Raw genomic sequence first — 16,450 nt, 5'->3', positions numbered from 1 at the left:
CCTCATTAACATCTGAAGCCAATGCCCTTATATGTGTTGGGGGTCGCCCCCTCTGATGGATCTTCAGCCAATGCGGCTAACGGCATTTACGGGTATCGATTTCCTCACCCGCAATCGTTTTCCGTGATCCCGTGGGGTATGTCGATCCCTTTTCGTGAATAGGTTTTGATTGACCATATATCTTCCCTGATGAGAGTCTGCAAGCCACAATATGATTCCATTGGCAGTGAAATGGTAATCGAATGCTGACCCCCACTGCCAAGACGGGAATAGACGCAGGTTGATCGATGGCAACAGACACTGGCAAGCGTGCAGCACGAAAGGAAGGTGTTGTACGATATCACGTACCTTTTCATTTTCCCGTTGCCGAGTAGTTCAGCATGAGCGGGCAATAGTGTGAAACTAGCGTGGTACAAATATCTTCGTTGCTCTCCTCGTCGACCTGAGTTATGACAAGCTCCGACGTCTGTTCAAAGAGCATTTCACCTTGATTCACCTTACACCAACTCCCAAGATGTTCCGTTTCGATTTAACACCTGAAAAAGCGGGTCATGAAGAAGCAGAAGTTCTCGACGAGGAGGTTGGACCCGACAAACAGACCAATACCCGTTTCAAGCCTGAAGATGAACTTTCGCCCGACCAGAAGAAGCTGGAAGCAAAGGTCCTTCGCAAAGTCGATTGGCGCCTAATTCCTATCCTTGGTCTTCTCTACTCCGTCGCCGGCCTCGATCGCGTCAACCTATCCAATGCTCGCGTAGCAGGTATGAATGCCGATCTGCGCTTCGATATTGGAGATCGCTACTCCATCGCCCTGCTAGTGTTCTTCATCACTTACTGTCTGTTTGAGATGCCAACTACGCTGTTACTGCGACCAATCGGCCCGAAGAACCTTTTGAATGGGCTTGCGGTGAGCTGGGGTGTCGTGATGGTGGGCATGGGCTTCGTAAACGACTGGCGATTAATCGTAGTGTGTCGCATGCTCATTGGGGTGTTAGAGGCAGGCTTCTTACCTTGTTGCATGTTTTTGCTGAGTACATGGTATCAGCGATTTGAGATACAACAGCGCATGTCATGGTGGTACCTCATCAATTTATTTGTGAGTGCGTTTGGGAATATACTAGCATGGGCGATTGTAAAATTGGACGGCGTGCATGGCATTGATGGGTGGAGGTGGATCTTCATGCAAGTTACAGGACTCTGAGACCAAGAGAGTGTGCTAATGGTGCAATTAGTGTTGAAGGCGCGGCTACGATAGGTATAGCCCTCATCGGCTACTTTCTAGTCATCGGCTTCCCAGATACTATGCTTTCGAGTAATAAGCTTCAAGGCTTCACCCAGCGCGAGCTTGAGATTGTACTGGACCGCATTGATCGCGATCGTCGCGACTCGAAACCCGACAAACTTACATGGGCAAAATTTCGACACCATGTTGCGAACTGGGAACTTTGGGTGTACGGATTCATGTAAGACTCTTCGAAACACGGCAAAACTCACACATTACCCGTTCCTATCTTTGCAACATCCACCTACATAGTTATCGAGGCGTTGCTAACTAATGATCTCACAGGTTTTTAACGTGCTCAGCTCCGATTTATGCTTTCGCCTACTTCATCCAGATCATCCTCGGCACAATTGTTGACACCACAGCCCTGGTCTTTCTCCTGTGCGCCCCGCCCTACCTTGTCTCCATCTTTTGGACTGTACTATGCGCCTACCTCGCCGACCGCACGCGCCTCCGTATGCCATGGATGCTCATAAACGCCGCCATTACATTCGCCGGTCTACTCACAGTCGCGTATTCCACTAACTCAGGTGCAAGGTACTTTGGAGTATTTTTGGGCGTGAGTGGGTGCAATGCCAATTTGCCCACTATCATTGCATTTCAGAGTAACAATGTGAGGAGTGATAGCAGAAGGAGTGTGGCAAATGGTGTGCAGTTCGTATTTGCGGCAATTGGGGGCATTTACGCGAGTACCACTTTCATGCAGAAGGAGTTTCCGACGTACAGAACAGGTGTATGGTGGTAAATCATGCCCACGTATAAATGAAATGCCGACCTTGGGCTGACAAAGATTTAGTGCCGTTGCTACCCAGTTCCTGCTCATCATCTTGTGTGTCGTCATGTTCTTCCATTTCAGGAGGAAGAATCGGGCTGCTGATGAGAGGGGTGAGATGATCCAAGAGGAAGCGACCTTTAGATATACTTATTAGCTAGCAAAGTCTTGAGTTCACTACTTGCACGCTTGCAACTATTCTATTATACGTACTTTGGGGTTTGCCTACTTGTATCTGTACTGATGCCACTTTGTTTAGCTACGCTCCAGAGAAAGAATTCTTTGGTTATGAGCCGCCCTGTTTGTCTATTCAATGTCGATATAGACCGCCCGAATGCATCTCATGAACCTCGTCTCCTCTTCCTCGAAGTTCACTCTGACCATGCTTTGCGGGCAATTTGTGGAGCATGTCATGGCCCATGAACTCGGCTTCTATCTTATAAGCTACTCCTTACTGTGCCGCATCGATCCTCTTATCCGTTGAAGAAGTCAGCTCCCCTCCACGCCATTTGCGCGCACACTTGAATCATAGCAGGCACAATAGTAGCATTACTACAATCGCGCAGCCGATGACTATCCCCGCTATAGCGCCTTTTGATATCCCAACTCTTCCCTGGCCCGAGGGAGTCAGATTTGTCTTGGAGCTCGTTGAGCAGCTGGAATTTATTGTAACAATTTCGGTTTTGGGCATATTCACCGGTGCAACTGCGCCGAGACAAGGCTCTTGGTGTTATGCATTTTTTTTCAAGAGGAATTAGTTAGATGTTCAAGGGTTTCAATTGACAGTGCAAAGGAAGAGGTACACCATCACATTGCGGGCGAACAACCCGCTCATAACAATGATTAGACTGGTGTCTGTGGATAACGCCAGCCTGACCACGAAACTATGTAGTCTATTTCTGCCCGAAAGTGGGGTTATAGTGGACGCCTTTTCATTATTACTTTTGGCGGTGAGTGTGAGACTGTAATCATTAGATTTTAGAGGAGGAGAGCAAAAGCGTTCCGAGGTTGCGCGAATGATCTTTCTAAGACACTTGAAGGCTATGATAATACACGGCGCCGAAGATCGGGCGATGCCGTTCAAGTGACAGTAGCCAACTTTTGAAGCAAGATTCGTGCATATGTTCCTGGTTCAGAAAGTATTTCTGATTATTGTGGAAAATCAAGACTGATATCAAGTAATGTAGACTAGGTTCCGAGTTTTCGAGTATGAAAAAAGGTTCTCCAGAGTTTGGTGCTCTCTCGGCTGCAAACTCGTATCGGGCCGAGATTTCTACTAATCGCGATAACGCCATCTACCCGCCAATTGTCGACACGTCTCAACTCTAAGATATTATGCCGGAGGCTTCGCTCTAAAAGTCGTGATAATTGGTCACTTTGAGGACTACCAGGCATTTGTAAGCGCGCTTACGCTTATTTACTCTTTCCTCACCATAAGAGCCAGCCGCATCACGAGCAGCCGCATCTCCATCCGAATTAAGTTTCCATACAACAATGTCTCCTAGATTAGACAATCTCGTTCTGCCGCGCCCAAAAGCACCAATTCCTGGCCCGGCTGAGGCCATCTTTACGAAGGTGTTTGGCAGACTCCTCCCGCCTGCCAAGTATCTAAACACAGTCAACGGAAGAGCCGCATACTATGAGGTACTCCCTTCCCACCACTCTGCCCCTGGAGATCTAGATGAGCTTCACAGCTTTTCTTCGCTCTCTCTCGCGCCCGGAGACAGCTCGCATACACCCGATCGTGTCCTTTTCATTCACGGCGTTCAAACTCCAGCTCTGGGCATGCTACCACTCGCACGCGCCCTGCATGCAAAGTTTCCAGGCGCCCATTTGGTACTGGTCGACCTCTGGGGTCACGGGCTAAGCGACACGCCTGTTCTCCCACATGACCCGAATTTGTTCCATCAATTGCTAGATGCTCTACTAGATCGATTGGAATGGCCTTCCGCTCACCTCGTAGGATACTCCTTCGGTGGCGCATTGACAGTAGGCTATGTAGTCTCGCGGTCAAAACGGGTACAAAGCTTCACCCTTGTTGCACCAGCTGGACTCATTCGCTCTTCGAAATTCACGGCCGAGGAACAGGGACACTTGCGCGGCGATGACGAAGCCGCAGCACGGGAATGGGTCTTGGAGTTTCTCGAGGGCGGGGATTTGGTCGTGCCTGCGGATTGGAGAGAAAGAGTCGGGAGGGGCGAGATTGTTGCTGAGGCTGTCCGGGATTGGCAGATGCGTGAGCATTCTGGACATGCGGCAACTGTTGTTGCAGTGTTTAGAGACGGGGGTGTCATGGACAAGGATGCCGAGTTCGTCAGAGCGGCGCGTACTGGCATTCCATCACTTGTGGTCCTAGGTGCAAAGGATGATTTGTGTAGCGAAGAAGAGCTCAAAGAACTTGGATTCGCAAATGTCGCTGTTGTTCCAGAAGTCGGACATGGTGTAGTAAGAGAAAGAGCGCCACAAGTCGCAGCGTTCATCAGTGACTTCTGGATGGGATTAAACAAGTCCAACAGCGGCTGAAATCTGCGTTGATAGTAGACGACGCCTTTGATTATGCAGCTCCCCTCCCTACCCTAATTTTTCTGCGCCCATCCGTCTTATGTTGTACTAGATCCTCAACTAGATCTCTTCCTCCGTTCACTAGCTCAAAACGCCTTCCATCTACCTTCTCAATAGCGATTTCGCCTCTTGATGAGCTGGACTTTGTTGCGCTCGTTGCGGTTATAATGCTATTGAGCTTCACATCATCAGGACCTTTTGCATCCGTTTGGCCACAATTCCCGCGCTGCCGTACAAAGCCTTGCGTATTGTAAGAAACGGTGGGTGACGTGCGGTTGCGGATCAAGGACACGAAAGCGGGGCAGCAACCGATGATAACAGCGGTGGAGCATTCGATAGTGTCCCATAGTGCAAGCAACGAAGCACTGGGTTAGCTACTGGATCGTGCTTTTGTACCGATTTGGATAACGCGCAGAGTTGCAACAGTTATAAGGATAGTTCTATGCCAAAGAGGGCTATGACGCCGATCTTTTGTGTGCGGGGCATTTTGAGGTTCCAAATCAGGCGGATGGGAAGGGCCATGACTGTTGACATGGTATGTTAGCCTGCTACCGAGCTGAAGAGTTGATTAGGTACTAAGGACGAGTAGTACATACTCATTAGATCAGTCAAGACATCAACGGCGTACGTGTAGTACAAACTCGCAATCTGAGCAGAATGTCGCGAGGTGTTTGGCATTTGCCAGGTGTGAACCATGCTTTCATACTGGAGCATGATGTCACTGAACGTTAGAATACATGGTCAGTATTGTCTCACACGTAGTTCGTGAACGGAAAGTACGTACTATGCGAGGTCACAGCACCAACGAGAGACTTATATGTTAGAACGTTGTTGCAGAAGGATGCAAAGGAGTTAACTTACCAGAAGGCAGCCCACAGCAACAGCCCACCATAACTTGATATATACGTCGCGTAGCCCTTCCATCAATTTCTTATACAATACGAGGAATGAGAACTTGACGGCCCACAGAATGAACCAAAGCATCATGCTATTAACAAAGAATACCTTGACCATAAACCTATGTTCGCCCTTCAGCGTTGGCTAAGACTTCAGTCGTTTTTCACCGACAGCAGTGAGCCTGAAGAGGATAGGTATGACGAGAATGTAGAGCACGGTCATGATGATGTAGAGTAGGTAGGCTAAGTATACAATAGCGTCTTGTAGTATCCATCGTTTTTGTCGAATGAGCTGGGTGGTGACAATGCGGGCGAGGACAAAAATGGATGTTAGGGCCATCATCGCATATGTCGTGTGGAGGAGGTGATCCTCGGTGATGTAATTTCTTTCGAAACGACATGACGGGAGACGTTGTAGTCGTGAGAGCTTTTGGGAGGGTTAGGTCTATTCGTGGGGAAAGGGTGTCGTGAGTAGATATGAGGATTTCGAAACGTCGTTAAGCGTCATGCTCTAATCGCATATTGCTCCACTCGCAATGTAGATAATCTTTCGCGCGTGGGTTGGACAGCGCTGTGCCAGCTTGTCGGGTTGCTGGCTACGGCAGAGCTCCCAGGATGCGTGGCAAGATTGTCCTATCGCGACGCAAGTCCCATAGGTGTCCGAAGATTGCGGCGTTCTATGTAGTAAGCCCATGCTAGCATCATTGGCATGCCATCGACTAAATGTCCATCGCTAAAATTTCGTTCGCGCCTCAATTGGGAGCGACAGAAGTTGCACCGGGCATCATCCACGCTTTGACAAGCTGGAGCAAATCAGATCCCAGACGCTGAATGACTCTGCATGTGCATGAATCAAGGACTGGTGCGAGAGATGGCCCAGGCACGCTTAGAGAGCGGGGGTAAGGCTCTAGGCGTGCCTTACGGTAAATGGTAGCCCTAAATACTAATATTACTAATATTATTTTATACTTTACTTTTTATTAGCAGTAAAAAGTATATTAATAATATAATAAGCCTATGCTAAGCTTTTTGTAAATATACTATTATTAAACTACTACTATTACTACTACTACTACTACTAAAATGCTTTTAACTATTTTATTATAATTATTGTAAATCCTATGCGCTTTGCATAAAAATTTTTTTATTTTATTTAATTTTTAGCTTAATATGCCTATAATTTTAAAAAAGTTTGCTAAAAACTTTTATAAAACTAATATATTTTTACTATAATTTTAGTAATATGCTAATTTTCCGCGCCTACTATACTATATTTTTAAATATAGGCAGCTTTAGCTTTAGCAACTTTAGTATATTTAAAAAATAAGTACTATATTTATATATTTTATAATTTTAATTTAAAAATTTAGAAATTTTAAAAGTATACAAAGTATACTAGGCGTAAAGTGCTTACTTTGCTTTTTTTTAGCAAATTTTTTATATTATTAAAGTTTTTTATTTTAGCTTTTGCTTTTACTTAAAGCTTTATATTAAGCGCCTATAGCAGCAATGCAAGCATTGCTTATTATTTACACTTAGAATTTTTTACTTTATTTTTAGATATTTTAAGCCTTTTTTTTTTACTTTTTAGCTTTTTTTAAAATTTTTACTAACTTATTTCTACTTCTAGCATTATTTTTTTTTTACTTTTTTTTTAATTTTTGCAGTTTGCTGTTTAGACTACAATAAACGCTATAAATATTAATATTACTAGTTAAAAAGCATAGAATAATAGTTTTTCTAAGCTTTTATTCTGCTATTTGCAGTCTATTATAAAAACTAATAAAAATTTTTTAAATATTAATAATTTTGCTTAAAAAGCGCAGAATATTAGTTTTTTTAAGCTTTTGCTTTTTAGCCTAGCAGTTCTTAAGCTTACGCAAAAACTTTATAATATTAATAATCCTGCTTAAAAAGCGCAGAATATTAGTTTTTTTAAGCTTATGCCTTTTTACTTATAACTTGCTAAGCTTAAAAAAAAGCTTAGTAATATTAATAATTTTAATTAAAAATTGCAGAATATTAGTTTTTCTAAGCTTTAGCTTTTTAATTTTTTAGTTTTTAAGCAAAGGTAAGAGCTTAGTAATATTAATATTTTTAAAATAAAAGTGCAAGATGCTAGCTTTTTTTAGTTTAAGCCTTCTAATACGCAAAGTGCTGAATTTAAAAAAAGGCTTAGTAATATTAGTAATATTAAAAAAGAAGCATTAAATAGTAGTATTTTTAAGCTTTTTACTAAATTTAATAGATTTATAGGAAAAAGCGCTAAAAAAAAAGTAGTAAAAAAAATAGCTATTAAAAAAGGCAAAAGAGTAATATTAGTAATATTAAAAAAGAAGCATTAAATAGTAGTATTTTTAAGCTTTTTACTAAATTTAATAGATTTATAGGAAAAAGCGCTAAAAAAAAAGTAGTAAAAAAAATAGCTATTAAAAAAGGCAAAAGCAAAGGCAAGCGCGTAATAGATAAAAATAAAAATAAAAATATTAAAAATTCTAAAGCTTTGCCGCCTCTGCCCTTAATGCCTATGCTAATAAAAAAAAAAAATAAAAATATTTTATTTTTTTTAAAATACTTAAGTATAGTAGGCTATTCTAACGCGGCGTATAGCAGGGCAAAAAGCAAATATATAGTTATATAAGCTAAAAAGCTAGAGCTTCCTAAAAGTATAAATTTAAATTTTTTTTTTTAGTAACCTTATTTTTTTTAAACTTTAGCTAATATATTTTAGGGTAGACTGCTTAAAGACTGTATTTAGTAAGTATATTTAAATTTTCTATAGTTCCCTGCTTTTTTTATTTTTAATTATACTAACTTACTTTGCAAAATTGCTTTTTTTCTACTTGCTTTTTTTAGTTTAGTATTTTTTTATTTTAGAATTTTAGTACTTACAAGCTTTGCAGACAGGCATTGCTAATTTTACTATATTATAGTACTATATTTTTTAGCAACGAGTCTTACAACGCTAGCAAAAAAAATTTTAAGCTATACTATTATATTTATTATAAAAAGGGCAATGTAAATTACAGGTATTTTTAAAAAAAATTTTAAATAATTTAGAACTTTTTTAACTAGATTTAGTTAATGCTAGACTTTAATAATACTTTAGATAGTACTAAGGTCTGCCTACTTGCGCCCTATAGCTATAACTACACTATAAGTTTTTTTTTTAGAATTTTTAATATTTATTAGGATAGAAGCTAATAATTTTAGTATTAGGCTACCTGCTTTAAGTTCTACTATATAATACTTAAGCTTTAAAAAGTAATTAATTCTAAATATTATTTTTTTTAATTTTTAGCTAATTATATATATAAAAATTAGAGCTTTAGTATAGTAAGCTTACTTTTTAATGCACTATACTTAGTCCCCTAAGCTTTAGTACATTTGCCTAGATAATTATATAAGTTTAGAAAATAGAATTTAGCTTTTAGTTATTTAAGAAAGTATATTTTTCTAATATTATTAGTATATTTTAGAACTATAGCTAATATAAAAGTAAAATGCAGATATTTAATATTAGTAATAAAAAGGCTAAAGTTGTAAAAATGCAGATTAAGGCTTGCAAAGCAAAAGGCGCTATTTTAAATAAATATTTTTAATTTTTTTAATATTTAGACTAGCATTTAATTAATTTTTTATAGGCTTTAACTTTAAGCTGCTTTTTAAAGTTAAAGGCAAGGCTAAGCGTCTGTGTAAAACTAAAAAAACAAAGCTAGCTAAAAATAGCTTTACTAGGCCTAGTACTCTTTGCAAAGCTTAAAAGTAAAAAAATATAAATAATTAGGCTAGCAATGCACGTTCTTTATAGTAATAATAAGTAAATTTTTTGTTTTTTTTAATATTTTCTAAGCTCTAATATAGGAGGAATAGTATCTAGAATTTCTTTTAAAATTATTAGGATAGATAATACTTAGCTTTAATAGAGCTTTATATAGTTGTTTTTTTTAGTATTATCTGTATATATAGCTAGGTAATAACAAGCTTTGTAGACAATATTTATAGTTATTTTATATTATAAATTGCTTACTTTTTTTAACTTGTCCTTTTTTAAATTGCAGAATAGTTGTATAAGTATAAACTGTATTTTATTATATATTACCGCAAATAACAAGGTTAGGTTAAGATATACTTGCTAATATATAGAGTTTTAATTTAATTTATAAATATATTTTATATTTTCTTACTAAAATATTTAAATTTATAGATATATTATTTTAATATAATAGAACTTTCGTATTATAGAAAAATAGTAATAAAGTATATATATTAACTTATGCTAACTACTAAGTATAGTAAAGTAAGTATTTAGTATTTCTATGTATTATACTAAGTACTTTAGTTATACTAAGATATTTTTTGTAAATAAATAAAAAAGCAATGCTAGGGCTTAAAATTATATAAATTAATAAAATAGCCTAAAAGCTGTAGAGCGCATAAATAGAAATGCTAAAAGATTAATTACAAAGTATTACTTTAAATATTTAGCTAGGCCTTAGTAAATATAAATAATATGCAAGAAAAGGCAGTTAAATATTTAAAATTTAAAAAAGTAATATTTTATATAGAGCAGAGTCTAGATCTTGGACACTATAGCATAATTTTTAAAGTTTATTTTTAAAACTTTAGAAATAGTAAGTGCTATAAGCACAGAAATTTAATAGCTTTAGCTTTAATAAAATATATACTATTAAAGTAAAAAATATAATATGTTTAGTAAAATAAGAATATAAGCATAGTTATACTAAAGAATTTTACTATAACTTTGGGTTTTTGGTATATATTACCTAAACTATCTTTTTTTCTAAATTAAATTAAAAATATTAATTTTTTAATATGCTAAGTTTATTTTTTTAGCTAATTATATTTTTTATTTTAATTTATACGGTACCTATATAAGATGTTGTAGTACAGCAATTTTTTTTAATATTTAAAGTTTTAATTTTAAGCAGAAAACTAAAAGAAGGTTTTGTATTTTTAGAATTTCTATATAAAGTAGATAAAAGCTGTATTATAGCTATAGACTTTTAGAAATATTAAGGAACTACTATAAATACTACAGAAAAATATCTTTTAATATTCTGTTTTACTTATAGGAATAAGAGCGCAAGTATTTATAAAGTAATTAAGCAGGTACTATAGTATATATAAAGTATTATTTCTATTTATTTTATTATATTGTCGTTTTTTTCTTTTTTATTTTATAGCTATAGCTGGTAGTACAGCTTATAATATTTAAATGCAATTTTTAAGTTTGTATTATATACTTTTATTGCTAAACTAACTTAGTATAAAAAAATATTATTAAAATTATAAATATGTTTAGCCTTTGCCTGCTCTAATGCTTTTTTATTAATTTTAGCTTATTTTTTTTATACTTTTTTTATAATTTTTTTTTAAAGTAGCTGTTTTTATAGTTAACCTTGTTTTTTTTAACTTTTCTGTATTATTTTCCTGGAAAAATCGGCCTAAAAGGCATTAAGGGTATTATACAGTTTATAAATACTAATAATTAACTATATAATGTAAGTATTTACAAGACTTAAATATTTTAAAAGTTTTTTACTTTTTGCTTGCTAAAGTTTTTAGTATATATTTTTTAAAATACTTAGTGCAACTTTTAAAATATATTTAGCTAAAACTAAATTAGTATTAAAATTGTCTAGTATATTATAAGCTTATAGCTGCTTTTTTCCTAATTTTTTAATAGCGCTGCTATGTCGTTTTTATATACTTTCTTTTTTATTAGTAGTAGTATATTACTAGTATTATATAATATAACTTAGTTTTTAATAATAATTTGGCATATTTTTGCGCATTTTGTTAGGTAGCATAATAGAGTATATAAATTAAGTAGGAATTAAATAAGTAGTTAAAGTAAATAACTATAAGAATTAAAGAGTATTAAGTTCTGTAGTTGCAGTTTTAAATGCGGTCCTACTAATATAGTAAATAGTATTAATTAAAAAAAGCTATTTAGAACAGCTAAATGCTTATTAAAAATAATAATATACTTTTGCTATAGTAGTATTATAAACAGAAATAGCTATGCTAGAGTTTTTAGGAATTTTAAAGCTAAAGTTTTATTTAATTTAACTTTTTTATAATTGCGTATAGTATTGGCGTAATATAGATATATTTATAAAAAATTTATATAGGCTGCTTTTTTAGTAGAAAATAACTAGATTTATAGCTTTTTATTTTACTTTTTTATAAATATTAGCTTTACAAGTATTATACGCGGCTTTTTCTAAAAATTTTTATATATTTTTTTAAATATTACAATATTTTCTATAGTAATTTTTTTTTATATAATAAATTTATTAGCAGCAGCATATATCTGCCTAATATTATAGGCACTTTTGTTATTATTTAGGTTTTTATTAGTATTATTTGTTTTTTGCTATTTGCTTAGCTAAAAGGGGAGACGCTTAGTATAGCGCAAGTTTTATTATAGTTTCTATTATCTTAATATTAGGATATATTAGAAAAAAAAAAGTAATATAAGCTACTTTTTAGTTTTAATATAGAATTGCAACTGCAAACTTATTATACTTACAATGCACTAGCCTGCCCTTTTACTTTAATATAAGTATTAAGAAAGTTAAATTAGACTTTACTAAGTTTTATGCTTATAAAATTAATTCTTGCTTTAAATAAAATTATTTAATATAGGCTAAGGAAATTGCGGCTTTAGCTTTTATATTTATTTGCTATAGTATTTTAGTATTATATATTTATTTATTGCATAGTATAAGTTTTTGCATGCTAACTATTATAGTTACTAATTTTTTTTTATACAAAGCTTTTAATATTTTTTTATTATTTTTTTGCTTTTAGCCTAATACTGTATACTTAAACTTAGAATTTCTAACTAAACTATTATGTTTTTAGCTTTTTAAGATGTTTTTGCATCTATCTGCCTATAAGTTGCTAAAAAAAATAGCTAGCCTTAAAACAGCGTTAATATTAACAAAAAAATAAATAAACAAAACTAGAATTTTGCAGATATTTAGGTTATTTACTAGAATAATTTAGATAATTTAAAAGTAGTTAATAAGCATTTATAGGCAGTATTTAAAAGTATATAAAATAATGCTAGAAGTGCGCACGCAAAGCAGACTTATAAAAATTATAAATTATAAGTGCAGTTAAAAAAGGACTTTTCTATTAGATCTAATAAAAATTTATAAAATAATAGTTAAAGTTGCAGTTATTTGCTAACACATATATATTAATAATAAATAATTTTGCTATTATTTTTAAGGATACTCTGCTCCTAATTTATGTATAAATTAAGTTTTACTATAAAAAACTAAAGGCATTATTAAATAATACAAGTATTATAGCTAGATTTTTTAGAGCTACTAATTTCTATAAGTTTAAAAATGCTAACTTTTAGTTATTTACTTTTATAATAAAGGCTGCTATAACTTATTATTATATCTGTAAATAAAACTGCTAAAGCTTAGCTTTTATAGAAAATAATAAAGGGAAATAGGTAGGAAATTTATATTTGTTAAATATTGTTTAGCGTTATATGCGGGCGCTTAAGCGCTAAAAAATATATTATATATTAAATTTAATAAGTAAATATATACTTATTTTACTTTACAAGCTAAGGAAGGGCTTAACTAAAAAAGCATACAGGCAATAATTAAAGAAAAATTTAAAAATTTTTATTAATATAACGCAGGATATACTAAAAATCGCAGTAATTACTAAAAATAAAATAAAGTTAACTTTTGCAGCTAGGCTAAGCAATGCTAATAAATAATAATAAGCCTAGCTTATGCTATTGCCTTCCTATATCTGCTCTATTTAGATAAAATTTTATAGATTAAAGTTTAAAATATTTAAGTACTTAATAATAATATAAAAAAGATAGAGTTTATATTATATTTCTGTAAAACACAGCAATTAGGGGGTAGGTTATTAGTAATACTAAAAAAATATAGTTAACTAATTATTAATATAAAAGTTTAATTTTTCTATTTATACTACAATTAAAACTACTTATAGCTAGATATTTTTATACTCTTTTTTAAGTAGGTTTTAATATCAAAAATTATAGAAAATTATTTGTTTTGCCTGTTTTTTTTATTAAATTAGCTAAAGATCTTAATAGGCAAAGAAACTTTGCTAGTAAATTTATTTTATACTTTAGAATTTCTATATTAATAAGCTTTTCTAGAGCTATACTAGTTTTATTTAAGACTTTTATTATAATTTATATAAAATTAAAAAATAAGTATAGTTGTATACTAGCTACTTATTCTGCTGCAGTAGAGCGTAATAGTTTATTACTATTATGCACTAGAATATTATACAACTCTATAATTATAAAAGTTAGAGCAAAGATTTTAATAGTATTATAATTATTTAGTATTTAATTAGTATTTTTAACTAGTTTTAGACTTCCTGCAAAAACTACTTTAACTTAATAGCTTAAAAGCGGCGCTGTATAATTTGCAATAGAAAAAGCTAGATATTTTTAATATAATTTAGTATAATTTTTAATAACTTCTATATTTTTTATAATGCTATACTTTAATAAGTTAAGTATATATTAAAGCACAGTTAAGTGCACAGATTATACTAATATTCTAGTAAATAATACTATATTTAGAGCAATTTTCTAGGTTAAACAAGGCTTTTGCTTTTTGCAGTTTTTACCTGCTATTTTTTATACTTCTATTTTTAAGCTTACTATAAATGTTGTTTTTTTATATATTAGTTAATAGATATTATATTGTACTATTACGCATTTTCCCTACTTAAATATTTATAATAGCTTTATATTATAGCAAAACTAGTAGTAAAAACTAGTAAGCTTTTATATATTGCAAAAGCAGTACGCACTAGAAAGCTAGGCAGAAAATTCTTAACTAAAGCTAGAAATACTAGAAATACTAAGTCTTTTACTAAAAAATATTAAAATATATATTTACTTTTTATTTTACCTAGTTCGGACTAGAATACTCTACTAGTCTATAGCCCTCTAGTTTATACTAACTTTATAGTAAAAAATGCTAATATATTTAAGCTTTGCAAAGTAATAATTTGTAATTTTTACTATATTTAGTTAAAATTTTAGTCTATACTTTCTACGCCTGGTAGCAACTATAGTAATAATGCTAGAATATTTAAAAAGTCTGTTTTATAAATTTATAATTAAATATAACTTAATTTATTATAAATTTTAACTAAATAATAGGCAAAGCGCTAGAAATGTTGTAAAATTAAAAGCAAGACAGGGTATTATTTAAAAATAGAATACTTAGCTACTGTAGCTACTAAGCGTCGTGCTAGATAGTAGCAGAAATAAAAAAAAAAACTTAAAAATCTATTATCTATAGAAGAAAAGCTTTAGTAAGCAGTAATTATTCTAAGTATTATTATAAATAAATTTAAAATTAATATATTTAAATTAGTATTTTAGGGTAGTAGCGTTACAAAACCTTGCTATTATAGCTGTAAAATTTAGGAAGCAGTATGTTTTTTATATTTTATAGTCTACGTAGTTTAGTTTACTAATTATTATTATTATAAAATTTAGCAAATAGCAAGGATACTTTAAATAAGATAAAAAAAAAAGAACTTCTCTTTTATAGCTGTTTTTATAAAGTATTATAGTTTATAGCTTTATACTTATAATAATAGCTTATATATTTTAAACTGCTTTATTAGAAATGTAGTATATTAAAAAGGGCATATTTTATATAAGTTTTACAGTAAAATATTATATTATTTAAAAATTCTACTTATAAAGCTTTAAAATTCTAAAATTAAGTAAGCAGACTATAAGGCTAGTAGCTAGTAGATTAAGTACTTTAGTTTAAAGATACTTAGCAAGCATAAAATGCTATTTTTTTAATTTTAAAAAATACTTTTTAGCCTTTTTAATTTTTAAGCAGTACGTTATATTAAATTATATTAAAATTTATATACATTAGTACTTACGCGTTTAGCTAGTTAATTATTAAAAATAGCAGAAAAAAATGTTAATTTTGTTTAATAATTTTAAAAAAAAATTATTTATATTTTTTTATAAGTATAGTCCTTGTATTCTTTGCAGTATTATACTAAGTATATTTATTTTAAAACTAAATTTAAGTTATATAAAGCTAAAATGCTGTAATAATTATAAAAGGAAATAAAATAAGTTTAGCAAACTTATATAAGTATAAAAAAGTTATAAATTATAACTATTTAAATTTTAAATATTAAATTTTATAAGTTTTTATATAACTAATGCGTAATATTCCTAAAAATTTTTATATTAATTTTAAAAAAACTAAAAGTCTACTAAAGTACTTTTAACTTATTTATAATTTATTTTGCTTTATATACTATAACCTAAAATAGTATTTTTTTTAACTTTTTAGTTTAAAATTTTAAAGAAAAGTAGGTACTATATCTGCGCATTTTGCATTTTTAGTTTAAAAGCTTAAAAGTTTTAAAAGTATATAAAGTATACTAAAATAAAGTACTTACTTTGCTTTTATATAGCAGACTTTTAATATTACTAAAAATTTTTATTTTATTTTTTACTTTTATTTAAGGCTCTGCATTAAGCGCCTACTGCAGTAATATAAGCACTATTTATTATTTGTACTTAGAATTTTTTATTTTATTTTTAAATATTTTAATTTTTTTTTTTTACTTTTTAGCTATTTTAAAAACATATATTAACCTATTTATGCTTTAAGTACTTACTTTCTATATAAAGCCCTATATTTATAAAGTTAATATAACCTAGCTATAATAATATTTATAACTTAGCTATTAAAAAGTAATAATGCTATAAATTTTAAAAGTAGGCTTAGTAAAGCCTTTACTCTTTATCTAAAAAAAATTAAAAAACAAATTGTAAGATCTGAAGTAAAAATACGCAAATATTATATATTTTAAAAGCTAGCTCTATTTTTTAAAAAA

General features: G+C 31.7%; 3 protein-coding genes across 3 annotated transcripts; 2 read left to right on the top strand and 1 right to left on the bottom strand.

The window, feature by feature from the left end:
* Positions 1-719: 719 nt before the first annotated feature.
* On the top strand, positions 720-2,216 carry K460DRAFT_307133 (MFS general substrate transporter). The gene is made up of 4 exons (XM_040930058.1): positions 720-1,182; positions 1,233-1,463; positions 1,568-2,023; positions 2,079-2,216. The coding sequence occupies exons 1-4, from the start codon at positions 764-766 to the stop codon at positions 2,209-2,211; spliced, it is 1,239 nt and encodes a 412-aa protein (XP_040790249.1). The 5' UTR covers positions 720-763; the 3' UTR covers positions 2,212-2,216.
* A 1,164-nt stretch (positions 2,217-3,380) lies between these two features.
* On the top strand, positions 3,381-4,885 carry K460DRAFT_363732 (alpha/beta-hydrolase). Its single transcript, XM_040932873.1, has one exon. The coding sequence runs from the start codon at positions 3,549-3,551 to the stop codon at positions 4,575-4,577; it is 1,029 nt and encodes a 342-aa protein (XP_040790248.1). The 5' UTR covers positions 3,381-3,548; the 3' UTR covers positions 4,578-4,885.
* Positions 4,886-5,093: 208 nt separating this feature from the next.
* Positions 5,094-5,781, bottom strand: K460DRAFT_62653 (uncharacterized protein). Its single transcript, XM_040938573.1, has 3 exons — positions 5,478-5,781; positions 5,401-5,428; positions 5,094-5,337 (listed from the first exon to the last, which is right to left on the bottom strand). Exons 1-3 carry the CDS (start codon positions 5,628-5,630, stop codon positions 5,225-5,227), a joined length of 294 nt encoding a protein of 97 aa, XP_040790247.1. The 5' UTR covers positions 5,631-5,781; the 3' UTR covers positions 5,094-5,224.
* Between the last annotated feature and the right edge of the window lie 10,669 nt (positions 5,782-16,450).

Source organism: Cucurbitaria berberidis, assembly GCF_010015615.1.
Source record: "Cucurbitaria berberidis CBS 394.84 unplaced genomic scaffold K460scaffold_2, whole genome shotgun sequence".
Classification (NCBI taxonomy): Eukaryota; Fungi; Ascomycota; class Dothideomycetes; order Pleosporales; family Cucurbitariaceae; genus Cucurbitaria; species Cucurbitaria berberidis.
The sequence above is the reverse complement of the archived record's forward strand: the minus strand, read 5'-3'. Positions and strand labels throughout refer to the sequence as shown.

Bases quoted from the DNA above. Each gene is read 5' to 3' on its own strand.
- K460DRAFT_363732 (XM_040932873.1), top strand. From the start codon at position 3,549: ATGTCTCCTAGATTAGACAATCTCGTTCTGCCGCGCCCAAAAGCACCA.
- K460DRAFT_62653 (XM_040938573.1), bottom strand. From the start codon at position 5,630: ATGGTCAAGGTATTCTTTGTTAATAGCATGATGCTTTGGTTCATTCTG. The intron at 5,429-5,477 runs GTAAGTTAACTC...CTAACATATAAG, and splicing joins TTGCTGTGGGCTGCCTTCTG to TCTCTCGTTGGTGCTGTGAC. The intron at 5,338-5,400 runs GTACGTACTTTC...TCTAACGTTCAG, and splicing joins TGGTGCTGTGACCTCGCATA to TGACATCATGCTCCAGTATG.
- K460DRAFT_307133 (XM_040930058.1), top strand. From the start codon at position 764: ATGAATGCCGATCTGCGCTTCGATATTGGAGATCGCTACTCCATCGCC. The intron at 1,464-1,567 runs GTAAGACTCTTC...ATGATCTCACAG, and splicing joins CTTTGGGTGTACGGATTCAT to GTTTTTAACGTGCTCAGCTC. The intron at 2,024-2,078 runs GTAAATCATGCC...ACAAAGATTTAG, and splicing joins TACAGAACAGGTGTATGGTG to TGCCGTTGCTACCCAGTTCC.